Genomic DNA, 16,319 nt, shown 5'->3' on the forward strand with positions numbered 1-16,319 from the left:
TTCTGCAAGAGTCATTCTGACGCGGTAAGCGGAGGTTTGAAAAAACTACAACACCCATGATACCACCGCTCAAACGCAGCCCGCATCCCGTGCATAGATTCTCTGTTTTGGTTCATATAGTGAACGGAAAGAGTTAGCTTTTGCAGTCTCACGGCTTGAATTTAGTATTTAATCTACATCACAAGCCTCTAACACATCACTAGATAATAAAAGAGCATAAACAGCTCGTCCGAAGGCCTGTTATCTTCTCTCCTCGAGACGAGACGGGGGAGTGTCTGGAATTGGATATTTAGCTTGTGAGCTAACTGTTAGCGTCAGCAGCATCAGGTTGACCCATGTCCTCTGAGGAGGCTCTCGGCTCCGCGCTCTCACACTGGCTGTCCTTTAGCTCCTGGTGGCTGCTTCTGCTTTTCGTTATGCTCCTGGTAGTGGCTGCTTTCATCGTGGCCTTCGTGCTGCTGCTGTACATGATATCCCCGTTAATAAGCCCCAAACCTCTCAAACTGAACGGGGCCCATGTGGTGGTAAGTTCACGTAACTCTGTTATTTAAATCTGTTAGAAATGACTAACGTTACACACAGATCTCATAACACCAAAAGCTAAGCTAACAAGAAACGAATGTTATAAGGTCCATCTATCGAAAACGCCTATTAATTTAATTGCATTAGCTGTCATTGTTGATGCTTATTCATAAAGTGATTATATGAATTGACTGCAAACAATCATAAACCTAAAGTTTTCATTGTGTCACGTCACTCATGCAGATGTGCATTTGTCTTGATCAGTTGCTGAAAATGTTTGTTATCGCTTCAGATTGCAAATGCACATCAGATGAACTAATATTCATGTTAAAGGTCATATTTCACTGGAGGCCAAATAAGTGTAATTGTACTGGTTATGCAACCATCTGTTCCAGGGCAATGGACCTTTTCAAGCGGGCACTGCATGTTTTTACATTTGCTAGGGTTCATAGTTTATCAAGAGCTCAGACTTATCTTGTTGTGAATGAATAGCATGTTGAGCTAGAAATAGGCAATGTTTATCTGTGATGATTTCATAGGATATTTTGCAAAGCGTTATTCATAAAATGCCTATTTTCATGTGTTCACGCTTTATGCAGTTGATTGTTTTCATAGGAAATAATTCACATACAGCATTCATACATTTTCACAGAATGAAAAGCCACGATTCAGTTTGTCCCATTTTTTTGTCTTGTCGTCCATATATGCATGTTAAAATTAATTATTTATCAGTTTTAACCCAGTAAAACCTAATATATTACCAAAGAATTTAACTTTTTATTGACACATAATTTTATTTTGATTTTAACTCTTTAGACAAAAAAAGTAGTTTTTTTGAGTATCATATTTGATACATTTTAAGACTTGTGATGCAAAAAAAAAATATATTCAAACTGAGCAAACATGCAATTTAGTGCAGTTGCTGATATTTATATGGCCAAATTTATTCATGAAATTACTGAAATTCTAATCAATAAAGGTGGTGAGAAAAACTATAAACTATCAATTGGCCGAAAGAAGGCATGTAAGTACATTGTGTACAATGGGTAAGTATTGATCATGTTGATAATTTACAGGCCTTTGAGATTCAGTAGGCTTCATAGGGTTAAGATTCAAACCATCAGCCTTATGCATTATTGTTAAAAATTAGTTTATGGAGAATATGAACAGGATTTTTTTGTATCTGCTACCTAACTGTTGCAATCTATCTATACTGGATGAGAACAGATGCACATTCAGTGGCACCTGCGGTGTAGATAATTGCTTGTATGGTGAATTTGTTTGTACTCCCTCTCTCTTAGTAAAATATATGAACCGTGACTTGCTTGGTTTGTAATAAATCTGCTCTGAATGCTGTGTCCATCATCAGGTGACCGGAGGCAGCAGTGGGATTGGGAAGTGTATTGCTATGGAATGCTACAAACATGGTGCCTTCATCACTCTGGTGGCACGAGATGAGGTCTGTCACATGCATGTCCCTGGATATCATCTGTCACTCACTGTATTCACTACCGTTCAAAAGTGTGTGGTCAAGAATCTCTTATGCTCAACAAGGCTGCAATTATTTGAACAAAAGTACAGTAAGAACAGTAATATTGTGAAATACTATATTACGCATTAAAATAATTAGTTTTCTATTTTAATATATTTTCTAATGCAATTTATTCCTGTGATGCAAAGCTGAATGTTCAGCATCATTACTCCAGTCTTCAGTGTCACATCAGGATCCTTCAGAAATCATTCTAATATGAGGATAGGGGGAAGTCGTGGCCTAATGGTTAGAGAGTCGGACTCGTGATCCAAAGGTTGTGGGTTCGAGTCTCCGGCCGGCAGGAATTGTAGGTGGGGGGAGGGAATGTCCAGCGCTCTCTCCACCCTCAATACCACGACTGAGGTGCCCTTGAGCAAGGCACCGAACCCCCAATTGCTCCCCGGGCGCTGCAGCATGGCTGCCCACTGCTCCGGGTGTGTGTTCACGGTGTGTGTGTGTGTGTGTGCATTTGTTCACTACTCACTGCTGTGTGTGTGCACTTGGATGGGTTAAACGCAGAGCACCAATTTCGAGTATGGGTCACCATACTTGACAATACGTCACGACTTTACTTTACTTTACTTTATTTTTTATGATGAAAACAAAGTTGAACAGACAGTGATTATCTTGTTCTGTAACGTGTGTCAGTTTTGATCAGTATAGACCTAATGATATTAATTTCTTTAAAAAAAGTGCTGAGCCCAAACTTTTGATTGTTAGTAGACATAATTATTATTGCTGTCATTGAAAGTTATTAAATATTTGTGGGTGTACACATTTTTCTACAGCACAAACTGGTTCAAGCCAAGAAAGAAGTGGAGAAATGTGCCATAAATGATAAGCAAGTATGTATTTCTTTTGTATGTTTATACATGTTTATGTATCTTTAAATGTAAGGATGTATTCATTTTGTATTTTTTGGGTATTGCACTCAAAATCAACTCAGAAATCTTAACGTGCCCCTATTATGGATTATGAAAGGTTCATATTTTGGTTTTGGGAGTCCCCAATAACAGGTTGACATGCATGTAAGGTCAAAAACCACTTTTATTTTCATATAATATGCATTTATTTTTACCTTATTTGCTCAACGACTCAAACGATTCTCTCATTTCCAAACCCCTCCTTTGCGTGACGCTAATCTGCGGTGATTGGTCCGATTGCTCGATTTAATTTCCATTTCATCAAGCCTGTAAAGTCTGCTAAAGCGCAGTGCTGCTTTGTGTATAGCGTTAATAGGGAAACAGCTATTTTTAACGCTCCAAAAGCGGTGGCAAAGAATGATTTAGCTTTTTCCCAGGTCTGCGTGCGCAACAAGTGGGTGGACAATATGCTAATGTTTCATATTGACGTCAACATGAGTTTTTAAAAACGACTCTTCAGAGTCGACTTTTTCTTTTTAGAAACAATAACTTTATACACGGAGCACTTTCAGATTTAAAACATTGCAGGATGTTTTCGTTCACTTAGAGCTGTGTTACACACTGCATGAAAGGTAATTTTCAAAAATCCATAATAGGGGCACTTTAAATGGGCATACCGCGTCTGATTATTGTTATGATCACCTATAGGTGGTGCTTTGCATTTCTGTTGATGTGTCGAAAGACTACAACCAGGTGGAGAGCGTCATAAAACAAGTATGTTTATTCTGTTTACCGTTTCATAAGAACCGTATGTCAGCATGTATTCTTTGAAACATTAACTGCTATTAATGTTTTCTTTGGATGGTTAGCGATGAAGCTGCTGACTGTTGTGTTGTGTTTGCTACACAGGCTCAAGAGAAGCTGGGTCCTGTGGACATGCTGGTGAATTGTGCTGGGTCGTCTATATCTGGGAAGTTTGAGGAAGTGGAAGTCGACCGCTTCAAGGTAAGAGCAGCATATCATAGACACTCAGGTGGGCATTTTCAAGTTATGCTAGTAAGAAACCACCTTGCAACACCCTCTGGCCCTCAAGAACCACTGTCCTGCAGCGTTTAACTCCTAAGTTAACCATAATCAAACCCAGTTACACAAGATAATCAAGTGTTTTGTCCAAACCCACTCCATATTTAGTGCACTGTATCGGGTGTCGACTATTTTGTCTCTGAAATCCGAGTGAACAACTTAATTCCCTGCAATCGTTCGCTTGTTACAAATTTTTTACTAGATTAGAAGTTATAGGCTGGTGAGTTTGATCAAGGTTGGAGCTAAACTCTGCAGGAAAGTGAGAACCACTGCCCTAGAAATAACCCTAAATACCCTAACAATTCCTCTAGCATTATAATAGTGAGAAATCTGTTCCTGAGGTGAAGTGTGTGCTCTCTTTAAACAGAAACTGATGGAGGTGAACTATCTGGGCAGCGTTTACCCCACCCGGGCAGTGATCACCACTATGAAGGAAAGGCGGATGGGCCGCATCATGTTTGTGTCGTCACAGGCAGGGCAGATCGGCCTCTTTGGCTACACGGCCTACTCGCCGTCCAAATTCGCCCTGCGTGGTCTGGCTGAGGCCTTACAGATGGAGGTGTGTGTATGCGTTATGCTCGCTCAGTATCTACCACATTACATTGATTTTTAATTTAGTCTCTCGTCCTGATCTTTCCTAGATGAAGCCCTATAATATCTATGTAACTGTGGCGTATCCTCCAGATACTGACACTCCAGGGTTTGCGGAAGAGAATAAGACTAAGGTGAGATAATAGATGTGTTTTTCCTTAATAGAATTAGTCTCTGAATATTAAATACCTGGAATATTAGAATAGAACATTAATATTAATAGAATATTTAAAAGTAAAGGATTTCTAATAATGCAGGTCTGTGATCTGTTAAATAGTTGGATCTTTCTTTTTGAATTAAAAATATATGGAGTGCTAATATTGGGTGGCTTTTTGTCCCTGCAAAAAGCAATGCTGGATAAAACATTTTATTTTAAGGACCAATGCTCACTCTTAACTAGTTGCTTATTAGCATGCATATTACTAGCATACTGGCTGTTTATTAGTATTTATAAAGCACATATTAATGCCATATTCTGCATGAGCATATGTTAGATCCCTTAATCTCTACCCCATACATAAACTTAACAACTACCTTACTAACTACTAATAAGCAGCAAATTAGGAGTGTATTGAGGCAAAAGTCATAGTTAATAGTTAGTTAATAGTCAGAATTGCTCCCCAAACTAAAGTGTTACCAATTTATTTTTTTGTCCTGCCTCTGTGTTTTATTCTTCTGTTTTTGACTCTATTTGGCAGCCTCTGGAGACTAAGTTAATTTCAGAAACGTCTGGAGTCTCTCAGCCTGAGCAAGTAGCAAAAATGGTGGTGAAGGATGCAGTGGTAAGTAGGGGTTGGTCAAGATAGTCAACTACTCATCCAACAATAGTTGAATTCAGATCATTCTCTCACCCTTGTGTCAGTCCAAACATGCATGACTTAATGTCTTCTGCATGTGGAACACCAAAAGTTTTTTGAAAAAAACAAAAAAAAACAAATCAGGGTTTTTTTGTCAGTGGTGTTCAAAATATCTTAAAGGGATAGTTCACCCAAAAATGAAAATTCTGTCATTAATTACTCACCCTCACGTCGTTCCCAACCCGTAAGACCTTCGTTCATCTTCGCGCCGCCATTACGGAGACAGTATCATGAAGCATGTGCACGCTTCCACGTGCGTTGTTTACATGAACTGGAAGCAAGCGCATGCGTTGTGATACTCTCTCCACAATGGCGGTGCGTTAATGCAGAAGGGATGAGGAGGAGAAGAATTGTTGAATAAAGTCATTATTTTTGTTTTCTTTGTGCACAAAAAGTATTTTCTGAGCTTTGTAAATTTATGGTTTAACCACTGATGTCACATGGACTTTTTAACCGATGTCCTTGCTACGTTTCTGAGCCTTTACTGTGGTAAGACTCTTGCTGTCTATCTCTCGGATTTCCTCAAAAATATCTTCATTTGTGTTCTGAAGATGAACGAAGGTCTTACGGGTTTGGAACGACGTGAGGGTGTGTAATTAATGACAGAATTGTCATTTTTGAGTGGACTATCCCTTTAATTTTGGGTGAACTATATCTTTAACTCTAGTCAATTTTGATAAACTTCTGCTCCTTCAATTAAATCTGTTGATTTAATAAATTACATTTGATTTTTTTTCTAATTAAGTTTGACTACTAAGCCTAAAACCTAATACTATTTATATTTTTATATAATATCAAGTATAATACTTTAATAATTATTGTTGCCTGTTCACTCACAGCAGGGAAATTTCACCAGCTCATTTGGACCCGATGGCTACATGCTCTCAGCGCTGACCTGTGGGATGTCACCTGTTACCTCCATCACTGAGGGGCTGCAGCAGGTACGGCCCATTATCACAAAACACTGAGAGTCTGAGTCTAGTGCAACTGTGTCATCATATTTGACTCTCTGACAATACCTTAGGAGATGGAAATCTCTTTTCGCGTAATTGTTTCTGCATCATGTGCCTTTCATCATCCTGCTTGGCCTTTGTATCTTAGTAACATCATGTTTGCGTTCAGCTTTCGTACGGCTATTTGAGTCAATCACAGTCTTAGATATTCCCTTTGAAGATTTTGAGCCTCTTGACTTCTTCACTGACTCAAAACTCTGTAAAATCTGAGGAATAAACCTGAGAGATCAGCCAGACGGCATTGTTTTACTCCTCTTATTTTTATGAATTCTTTTGAAGAATAGAAGATATAGTCACAGCAGATTTTAAAGTAAAACGGATTCAGATGTTATCAGCATGTGAAGAAGGAATCTTTGTGCACAGAACTCTACAAATTATTTTGGCTAATTTGATTAGACAGTTTACCTACCAATAACAGGGTAAAACCATTTTTAAATCCTTTCTGTGACGTTCAGCATATTTTCCATATATCTGAAGAAAGTCTGCAGATTCAATCTGTGGCAGTATGTCAGTAGTATCACAGTGTGAAAGCTTTTATTACTTCTATTCTTTATATCTTGTTGACACAATTATTAGGAGCTTTCTAAATCAGTCCAGCTGTTTGATGTCATGGCAACTACCCGCAGTTTTAACCTAATAAGAAATGTACAAAATCTGATTTTAAAAATTGCTGAGATGGATGGGTAGATAGTCTACCGTGTGACTCCACCGGGCTAGGACACCGGCAAAGGATATAAGTATCGCTTTTTATTGTTATTTTATTTTATTTTTTTTTTCCTTTATATGTTTACTATTGAAATGTTGATGTATGCATTTGTCAATTTTATTTAATTTCTGTATTTTCTTAAATGGGTGTGTATAGAGTATTTACAGAGTGTTAACTTTTAGTTTTAGTTACTTTTTCTTATTTGTAAGTTGCTTTGGATAAAAGCGTCTGCTAAATGACTTAAAGTAAAAGTAAAGATAGAAAATCTAATTAGATAGGATGGAGGTGTAGATGGAATATTTAGATGGATATGATGGTGTAGATAGAATGTATAGATAGATAGGTATGTAGTGATTGTGTTTCTGTGATGGTCATTATCTCACTCTGTCCAGATTGTGACGATGGGGTTGTTCCGCACCATCGCTCTCTTCTACCTGGGCAGCTTTGACAGCATCGTCCGCCGCTGCATGATCCAGAGAGAACAGTCCAAAGCAGCAGACAAGAGGGAGTAGCACCAGCATTCCCACCACATGCACCTCCATCACCTCCGTCAGCACCACTAACACACACACACACACACACACAGCACGCACCGCCCGGCAGACGTGTTCAAATGTGTAGAAGAGGTCTACACTGACAAAACACAGTTTTTGCTCATTTTTTTAGTAGACCTCTAATAGGAGTCCATCTTTCATGATGTGTCTTTGAGGACCCGGATCATTCCAGTGCATGCTGCATCAATATTTCAAGCTCTTTAAAACAAAACAACTTTATTTGCATTGAAATTATTTACTCGTTGGCTCTCACTGCCTCTAGTACATTCTCTCCTTTCTGAAAGTTTGTGGTCGTTCTCAAAACCACATACTATGTTCTTGTTCTAGCCTGTTGGCGTAATGTTATTTCAACACTAGAATTAATTTCAGTCAACGTTTATTTATACTGAGATGTTACCATTTGCCGTATAGGTAAAAAAATAAAAATCTGTATAGGTGAAGAACAACTTCACTTCCTTATGTTACAGTGAGGTGAAGAACTGTTCTTTTGACTGGTCTGTGATGTTCGTAGTCAAGCACTGTATCTTCCTGCTTTTAGATTTCATAGTTTTAAGGTACGGACACAGGACATCTGTGTTTTCGGATGAAACAGCCTGAGTCTGCCACTCTGCCTTATCTTCTTTGCTCTGTGTGGGGGTTTCTGAAGGAACTGTTTACCTTCTAAATGTGCGTGCGAGTGTGTATGTATATTTGTCTGCTTATACGCATGCGTTTAGGTGACCTCAGGGGCTTCTAAGAGTTCACTGAACTGAAGGATGGGTCAGGATAAGCCATTGTGGTGGTTAAAGGCTCGCTGGCTCGAGTCAGTGCACCTCTCTGCCAACAGGTGGAGCTGGAGATCCAAACGGATCAGGTGTAACCTGAGCAAAAGCCTACATGTGCAGCAGCTCGTGTTAAAAGAACAGAATCAGTCATAGTCGGATGGTTCGATGTCCACAACCCCAGAACTCTGTAGTATTGAAGATGAATAAATGCGAGTACATTGAGTGTTCATGCAGGCATTTCAAAAACTAGATGTTGTGAAGCTTGATCAGATTTGTACACCAAAACAAGCAATATGGCTTCTACAAGTCCAGTGAATTTCCTTGTGTTCTGCTCTGTCGTAACGTAAAATGGATGGTTCCAGCATATAAAGTGTGTTTTCTGATTTAGGCCTTCCAAACTTGCCCCTTGTCCTTGTTGCAAGTTGTACCTTACTGACATAGCTAGAGAGAAAATAACACTTACTCATGCTGTTGTAATATTTGCCTTTCTCACTGTCACAAGCAAACGGGGAGCATGTGATGTGATCACACCCTACAGTTATATGAGCGGATGTTTATGAGGAGTCCATCTCTTGAATGCCTGAATGCACAGAAAAGAGTCGATTTAAAGTGATGGTTCACCCAAAAATTAATATTCTGCTATTATTTACTCACCCTCATGTTCTTCCAAACCTGTAGGACTTTCTGTTTTCAGTAGAACACAAAAGGAGAAGTTTAGTGGAATGTTCATGCTGCTCCTGTCCTTACAGTGAAAGTGAATGGGGCCTGCAAAGCTCCAAAATAAACAAAAAAGGACTGTAAAAGTGATGCAATATTTTTTGTTTCTTCTGAAAAAGCATGATTGATTTGTCCCTTGAATTAAAGATCTTGAATATACTGTACACGAGATGTGGGAGTTATGGCAGTTTTCTGAGAGTATTGAGTTAAATTTTGGCTTCTCCAAGACTTCAAATATAGTGTGAATGATTAATTTTTCTTTTGACGGAAAAGAGCAGCGTAAATATTTGGCTAAATTTCTCTTTTTCGTTCCACAGAAAAATGAAAATCCTATGGTTTTGGAATGACATGAGTGTGAATAAATGCTGACAGAATTTTCATTTTTGGTTGAAATAACCCTTTCATTCAATACATTGTTTTTTTTATGCTGCTCTGTTTTTCCTAGAACATACCTGCAAACTCATCACCTTTGTCTTTTGTCTTGCCTAATAGCGATTATAAGCACAGCGCTGTACAGGGGTAACTGCTTTATTACTGCTTTCCCATAACGTATATAATCATTTAATAGCTTGTAACGTGGTTATCCATGTTTATGGTCATTTTAGAGTTTAGGTTACCATACACACAGGTGTTGTAGTTCTATTCTAATATTATATAGCACTTTCCAAAATGACCTGATTCCAGTACAATTTTAGAAGAAAAATCCCCCTTTTCCATTCCCTGTCAGCTTTTTTCGCCAGCCCTGAGTTTGTAGGTATACTAGAAACCCTTGACCAATGCAGTCAGGCACTACAGTCATGGAGGCCCAATTCCAAGCCTTAAGAGATCCAGACACGGACCACTACAAAAGCTATAAGGGTTGATACCTCCACATCCAGCTATGGCATAGATTGTGTATGGTATGGTTTACGTATATTTGTTTCAGTATGGAAAAATAGTTTGTTTTTGCTTGTTTGTACATTATTTGCCATGGATGCTTTTTTACAAAAAGACCCAAAATATGAAAATGAGTGTATGAGTCAAAACGACGATGTTCTCATTTGATATTGGCTCAAGGCACGTCGTCCAGCACATAGTAGCTATAAGTTAGGTGCCGATATGTGTCGGACATACGATTCGGTTGTGCCCTCTTCCATAACACATGGACGTAGTCATTTGTTTAGTCGTTAAGAAGCTAACAGTAGAGAAATTGTTTTGAACTCCTTAAAGCTATGCAAATCAAGCCTGTGCTCACAATTCATTCAAACACACAAGAGGACACTAGCATTTTTGTTTAAGTCGTCTGCTATAGTTCACTCCCTTATTGACTGAAGTTGAAATATTTCTGAGAATAAGATGTATAGTTTGAGTAACTTTTAAAAGAAAGACCAAGACCAACTTGTATGCGTTCTGCTTCTATGTTTTGTAAGTTTCATTTTTTTCCTTCTTCATTTGTTGCCAAACTTGCATAAATTTCACCTTGTGTGCCATGGGAGAAAAAAAGGATGTTGTTGCTTTGTCTTATTTTCTTACATAATAAAAATAATAACTTTTGAAAGGTAATTCAGTGTCCGATTCTTTTAAAAGTCCTGTTACTGTATATGGGTGGATAACCTTGTGATGGAAAAACCTGAAGAGAAAAAATCACAGTCAGAAGAGACCGGAAAGCCTGTGTTATTTGCTCAAAACATATAGTGTCCTATCTAACATTTAACTTTTAATGATCTGCCATTTTTGATTAACAAGACAGGACTACATGTAAACTGGTTCACTGTTGCTTCACTTTGCATTCCTACTTTGAAACACTTTACTGACTGGTGTCAGTCTGAAATAGCCAACTCCAGAAGCCTAACTTTGCCCTGAATAACCCGGTCAGAACTGACAGAGGGAGAAAGCAAGTTGGGCTCAAACCTGAACCTTTTTAAAGCCCTCCATTGCAACACACTGCTCTGTTTCTGAAGCCGGGACTGCCAGCAGGGGTCATATCATATGTATGTTGTAGTCATTTTGTTCTGCAATAATTCATAAGCTATGGCTTGAGTTGGTCCACCTTTATTCAAAGCAGGGTCGACTGCGCGGGGTGCTGAAAGATCAAAGGCCTTGCTCTGTTCAAAGACGTTCCAATGCTAATTTTGAGGCGAGGCTGAGGACCAAATTCTGCTCTGCCTGAACAGATGCTGATTTCCATTTCAGCTCATCCGGACCTTTTTGAGTCTTCAGACGAGTAAAGATTAAATTACCCATGTATTTTATTTGAAAGAAAAGTGTTAACCAAAGAAAAAAAAATACTTAACCCATATTCCCCCTTACACCAAAAAAACAAAAACCCCACCAGAATTACAGCGGTTACTGAGCACTCAACCTGTTAGGATGAATATGAGAGTTTTAAATAACAAATGGCCAGTTTAGCTCAGTATAAAGAAAGAATCCTACATTTACTAGAATACATAAAATCATTATTAAAAATCAATTGTATATAAAAGTATATATGTGCCTGTACACACACACACATATATATATATATATATATATATATATATACACATGAATAATATTAACTTGTATTAATATGATTACTTTTAATAATTATTTGTGACCCTGGAGCACAAAACTAGTCTTAAGTCGCTCGGGTATATTTGTAGCAATAGCCAAAAATATATGGTATGGGTCAAAATTATAGATTCTTTTTTTATGCCAAAAATAATTTGGATATTAAGTAAAGATCATGTTCCATGGAGATATTTTGTAAATGTCTTACCATAAATGTATCAAAACTTCATTTCTGATTAGTAATATGCATTGCTAAGAACTTCATTTGGACAACTTTAAAGGCGATTTTCTCAATATTTAGATTTTTTTTCACCCTCAGATTCCAGATTTTCAAATAGTTGTATCTCAACCAAATATTATCCTGTTCTAACAAACCATACATCAATGGAAAGCTATTTATTCAGCTTTCAGGTGATGTATAGATCTCAATTTTGAGAAATTTACACTTAAGGCTGGTTTTGTGGTCCAGGGTCACATTTAGTTAAAGATATTTATATATGACTATATATTAATTATGCTGCTTGTTTAGAATAGATTCAGTCCTGCCAGTCAATTTAATAGCCTCATAAATATATATTTTTATTGGTCCATGAAAGCATGAATTCCACTATTTTAAATGTACGCTAAAAATAATTTCCTGCATTGTTCTGTTATACCAAGTGTTGGTTGTGTGGCCAATATGATAATATATATGAAGCATCCAACAGACTGAGACATATTTATATTTTGAACTTTTAAAAATGATCACATTTCCCATTATATGTGTAAACAAGTGCAAATTTACCATAAATTTCGGTGATTGTTTGTCATGTTCCCTTTTGCTGTAGAACTCAACCCACATGAACTCTGCATGATCATGTTCTTCAGCATGATTTGAGAACGATCATCTGACCGCCTGTACAAGCAGTTCACATGATCAGTGTCACAAATTTGCTTAGATTAGTGACCTAGAAATAGAAGCTCATGCTCAGTATATGATTATGCGAGGATATATGAATTTTATATTGCATTATTTCTATATAAATTGTTATTCTAAAAGAAAAAAGAACTGGGATTAAAAATAATGATGCACCGATGATGATGACAAAAATCAAATTTAAAAAATGCTAAAATATAATTACTCGGTCTCATATGGAAGCCCATTTCCACCACTTAATAAAAAAATTGTGACTTTTTCTAAACTCTCAATTACGAGAAAAAAGTTAGAACTGAGAAAAAAAATTAATTGTGCATTTATATCCCGCAATTCTATCTTTACATCTCGCACGTGTAAGTTTATCCCCCGGTTTCACAGACTTGGTTTAGGCCTAGTCCTAGATTAAAATGTAAATCTGAGCTGTTTCAACTGAAAGAAACTAGCATGACTGATCTTAAAACATATCAGTGCCTTTGTTTTGTCTCAAGATGCACACCAGTAATGTTTTTTATAAGGCGCGCTTGTAAAAATGACTTAATTGAACTATGGTCTAATCCTGGTTTAGTCTAAGCCCTGTCTGTGAAACCGGGCCTATATCTCACAAATCAGGTCACACTTTATATTAGGTGGCCTTAACTACTATGTACTTACATCAAAAAATAAGTAGAATGTACTTATTGTGGTCGTGTTGCAGTGCAAAACAAAACACTTTTGCTGCTATTGAGGTGGGATACGGGTACGGTTAGGGACCGGTTTGGTGGTGTGGGTAGGTTTAAGGGTGGGTTAAGGTGTGAGGAATGGGTCAACAGTTTAATGATAAATGTAATTACAGATGTAACTACATAATGGTTTTTAAAAAATATAAGTACAATGTAAAAACATGTATGCACACAATAAGTGCATCGTATCAAATGATTAATTTCAATGTAATTACATAGTAGTTAAGGCCACCTAATATAAAGTGGGACCAAAAGTCAAAACTGCGAGTTTATATATAGGCCTATATCACAATTCTGAGAAAAAAGGTCAGAATCTCTGGATGTAAACTCGGAATTGCGAGAAAAAAGTGAAAATTGTGATATAAAAAGTCGCAATTACCTTTTTTTTTATTCAGTGGTGGAACCGGGCTTCCATGGTCTCAGGATGATAAATGTTTGAGTTATGAACATGACTGCAGGAGGAGCACACGCAGGAGTATGAATGAGTGACGCAGCACAGGAAACACCTCTCTCTCTCTCTCTCTCTCTCTCTCTCTCTCTCTCTCTCTCTCTGTGCTGTGCAGGGGGCAGAGCAGACGCCTCTAAACACTCAACTTACACACAGACACAACTGCTCAACGTTTACCTTTCGCGCAAAGACCGAATTCGACAGCACACGCCAGAGAGAGAAAGTCTTTCCTCACACCAGCCGCTCCGCGAGAGAAGAAACTCACTGCGAGAAACCTCTTCCGTCTCCCGCAGCTCGGGACTCTTTCACACCGATAAACGATGCCTTACCGCGCGCGATTCCCACTCAAAACACCGGAGACTCTCTCGCGGCGTGTTCGCTAATTCTGATAGGGAGGAAGATGCTGAAATCCTCTCCTGCATGCCTGGAATTTTCTGGTGGGAACAGAAAGTGGGCGTTTTTCCACACCGAGGCACTGGAGGATTCATGCAACTTGCAGTTTCAAGTGAGGCAACATGCAGTAAGTTGTAATTCGCAGTCATCTAAAGGTTAATACAATCAGTTGCATTGATTTGACGATGCGCCTGGATTCATAAGACCGCATTGATTCTGAGGTTATTTAGAGATCTATACAGGTCGAGATGGCACAGGAGAATGTGTATGATAACCGCAGTATAGTGGTGAAGTACATCCACCATAAGCTGTGGAAGAAGGGATACGTGTGGGAAGTGAACGGACACGATGACAGTGTCTCGAATGGACTGATGATGGGGAGGCAGGAGGACCGCGGCGGCTCCCGTCACGACCCGTTCAGCGCTCTTCACACGGTGCTACGGGAGGCCGGGGACGAACTGGAGCGGCTGTATCAGTCGGACTTTGCGGAGATGTCTAAACAGCTGCATCTCTCGTCCATCACGGCGCATCAGCGCTTCACCGCGGTCATAGACGAGCTGTTCAGGGACGGTGTGAACTGGGGCAGAATCATCGCTTTTTTCGAGTTTGGAGGGACCATTTGCGTCGAATGCGTGAATAAGGAGATGACGGCGCAGGTGGATAACATCGCGGGCTGGATGACCGAGTATCTGAACGGGCCGCTGCACGGCTGGATCCAGGAGAACGGTGGCTGGGTATGTAATTAACTCGATATATATACATCGGGGTCGCTCGCTCCGCCTCTTCTCCTGCGTTCGAAGCGATGCGCGTCCTCTGATTGGCCGATAGCGCTGTCCGTTAGAATGCGGCAGCCAATGAGCGGCGGCAATTTGTCACACCCCTCTCACGCCTCCGCGGTGAAGCCGTCAATGACAGCTGCTGTCTGCAGCAGAGCTGAAGGTGTGGTTCTCCTGTGCACAACTTTCAGGAACTGCTGTTGATTCATGCAAACAGGAGGATGTTTAGTCTTATACGGCAACCAGTTATATGGGCTCTGATATTTACTCACCAAATCATGTGTTTAATTTGCCCCCGGCTATTCCTGTCCTAAGTACAATGCGTGTGATATTGCTCAAACAGAACTGAACTTCATAATTTTTTTTGCTCAGGTGTACCTGGAATACCAGGTACTAGGTTAACACTGCCAAAATTCTGAAATGAGAATTTCAGCACAGAAAGTGAAAGTGACGTGACATAGTCGGCCAAGTATGGCGACCCATACTCAGAATTCGTGCTCTGCTTTTACCCATCCAAAGTGCACACACACAGCAGTGAACACAAACACCGTGAACACACACCTGGAGCAGTGGGCAGACATTTATGCTGCGGCGCCCGGGGAGCAGTTGGGGGTTCGGTGCCTTGCTCAAGGGTCTCACCTCAGTCGTGGTATTGAGGGTGGAGAGAGCACTGTATACATTCACTCCCCCCACCTACAATCCCTGACAGCCCGAGACTCAACCTGAGACTCGAACCTTTGGATTACGAGTCTGATTCTCTAACCATTAGGCCACGATTTCCAAATGTTGAGATGCTATGAATTGTTACAGTTTGGTTGGATATCTCTGGTGAAATAGACAGTAGCGTAACCCAAGAAGATGCAAAGGTTAAGTTACTGGGTAAATCTTACACAATATTTCCTAAATTTTGTTAAGTCACAACTTGGGCAATCATGCCATCCGCTTCCAACACAGCATGTTTAGGTATGCAACAAAATAGAAGATACAAGATCATTTTTTTTTATTCAGTATAATTCATTTTTTAGATTATTTATTCATTTAACATTTTTAGTAATATTTTAAGATTAAGACCTTCTAATCATGTAAAAACCAGCAGGAAGCTTTATAAAGTTAAAGCTAAAAAAAGAACTGAAGTTTGTCTTTTCTTGCTATATTAAGTATGATTTCATTTTGATAATTTGAGTCAAAAATGGAGAAATTCTTTAGGGTGTTTGGTCCCAGTAGTTAAATGCGGCTCATATGGACCTTTAAGCTACAGGTAACTATCAAATATGTTCATAAAACCATTCTAACAATAATAGTGAAGCAAGACTTTTCATAAAAATTGACAATTTACA

General features: G+C 39.0%; 3 protein-coding genes across 3 annotated transcripts in view; 2 read left to right on the plus strand and 1 right to left on the minus strand.

The window, feature by feature from the left end:
• LOC306846144 (tyrosine-protein kinase JAK1-like) overlaps nt 1–16,319 on the minus strand; it is an 830,156-nt gene that overhangs the window by 435,607 nt on the left and 378,230 nt on the right. The window lies entirely within an intron of this gene.
• LOC306846442 (3-dehydrosphinganine reductase-like) lies at nt 53–10,741 on the plus strand. The gene is made up of 10 exons (XM_079379836.1): nt 53–524; nt 1,892–1,981; nt 2,842–2,898; nt 3,625–3,690; nt 3,826–3,921; nt 4,367–4,558; nt 4,641–4,724; nt 5,289–5,372; nt 6,287–6,388; nt 7,559–10,741. Exons 1-10 carry the CDS (start codon nt 336–338, stop codon nt 7,676–7,678), a joined length of 1,080 nt encoding a protein of 359 aa, XP_079235962.1. The 5' UTR covers nt 53–335; the 3' UTR covers nt 7,679–10,741.
• LOC306846603 (apoptosis regulator Bcl-2-like) overlaps nt 13,934–16,319 on the plus strand; it is a 44,487-nt gene continuing 42,101 nt past the window's right edge. Inside the window, exon 1 of the mRNA XM_079380078.1 lies at nt 13,934–14,940. Coding sequence (XP_079236204.1) covers nt 14,455–14,940 — 486 coding nt within the window. The 5' untranslated portion in view covers nt 13,934–14,454. The remainder of the gene's footprint in view (nt 14,941–16,319) is intronic.

This window comes from Barbus barbus, assembly GCF_936440315.1.
Source record: "Barbus barbus genome assembly, chromosome: 26".
Taxonomy (NCBI): domain Eukaryota; kingdom Metazoa; phylum Chordata; class Actinopteri; order Cypriniformes; family Cyprinidae; genus Barbus; species Barbus barbus.

What these genes read in the sequence shown, in the direction of transcription:
- LOC306846442 (XM_079379836.1), top strand. Translation starts at nt 336, where the DNA reads ATGTCCTCTGAGGAGGCTCTCGGCTCCGCGCTCTCACACTGGCTGTCC. An exon ending in GTGCCATAAATGATAAGCAA is followed by an intron (nt 2,899 to 3,624) that starts GTATGTATTTCT and finishes GATCACCTATAG; the next exon opens with GTGGTGCTTTGCATTTCTGT. An exon ending in TCACTGAGGGGCTGCAGCAG is followed by an intron (nt 6,389 to 7,558) that starts GTACGGCCCATT and finishes CACTCTGTCCAG; the next exon opens with ATTGTGACGATGGGGTTGTT.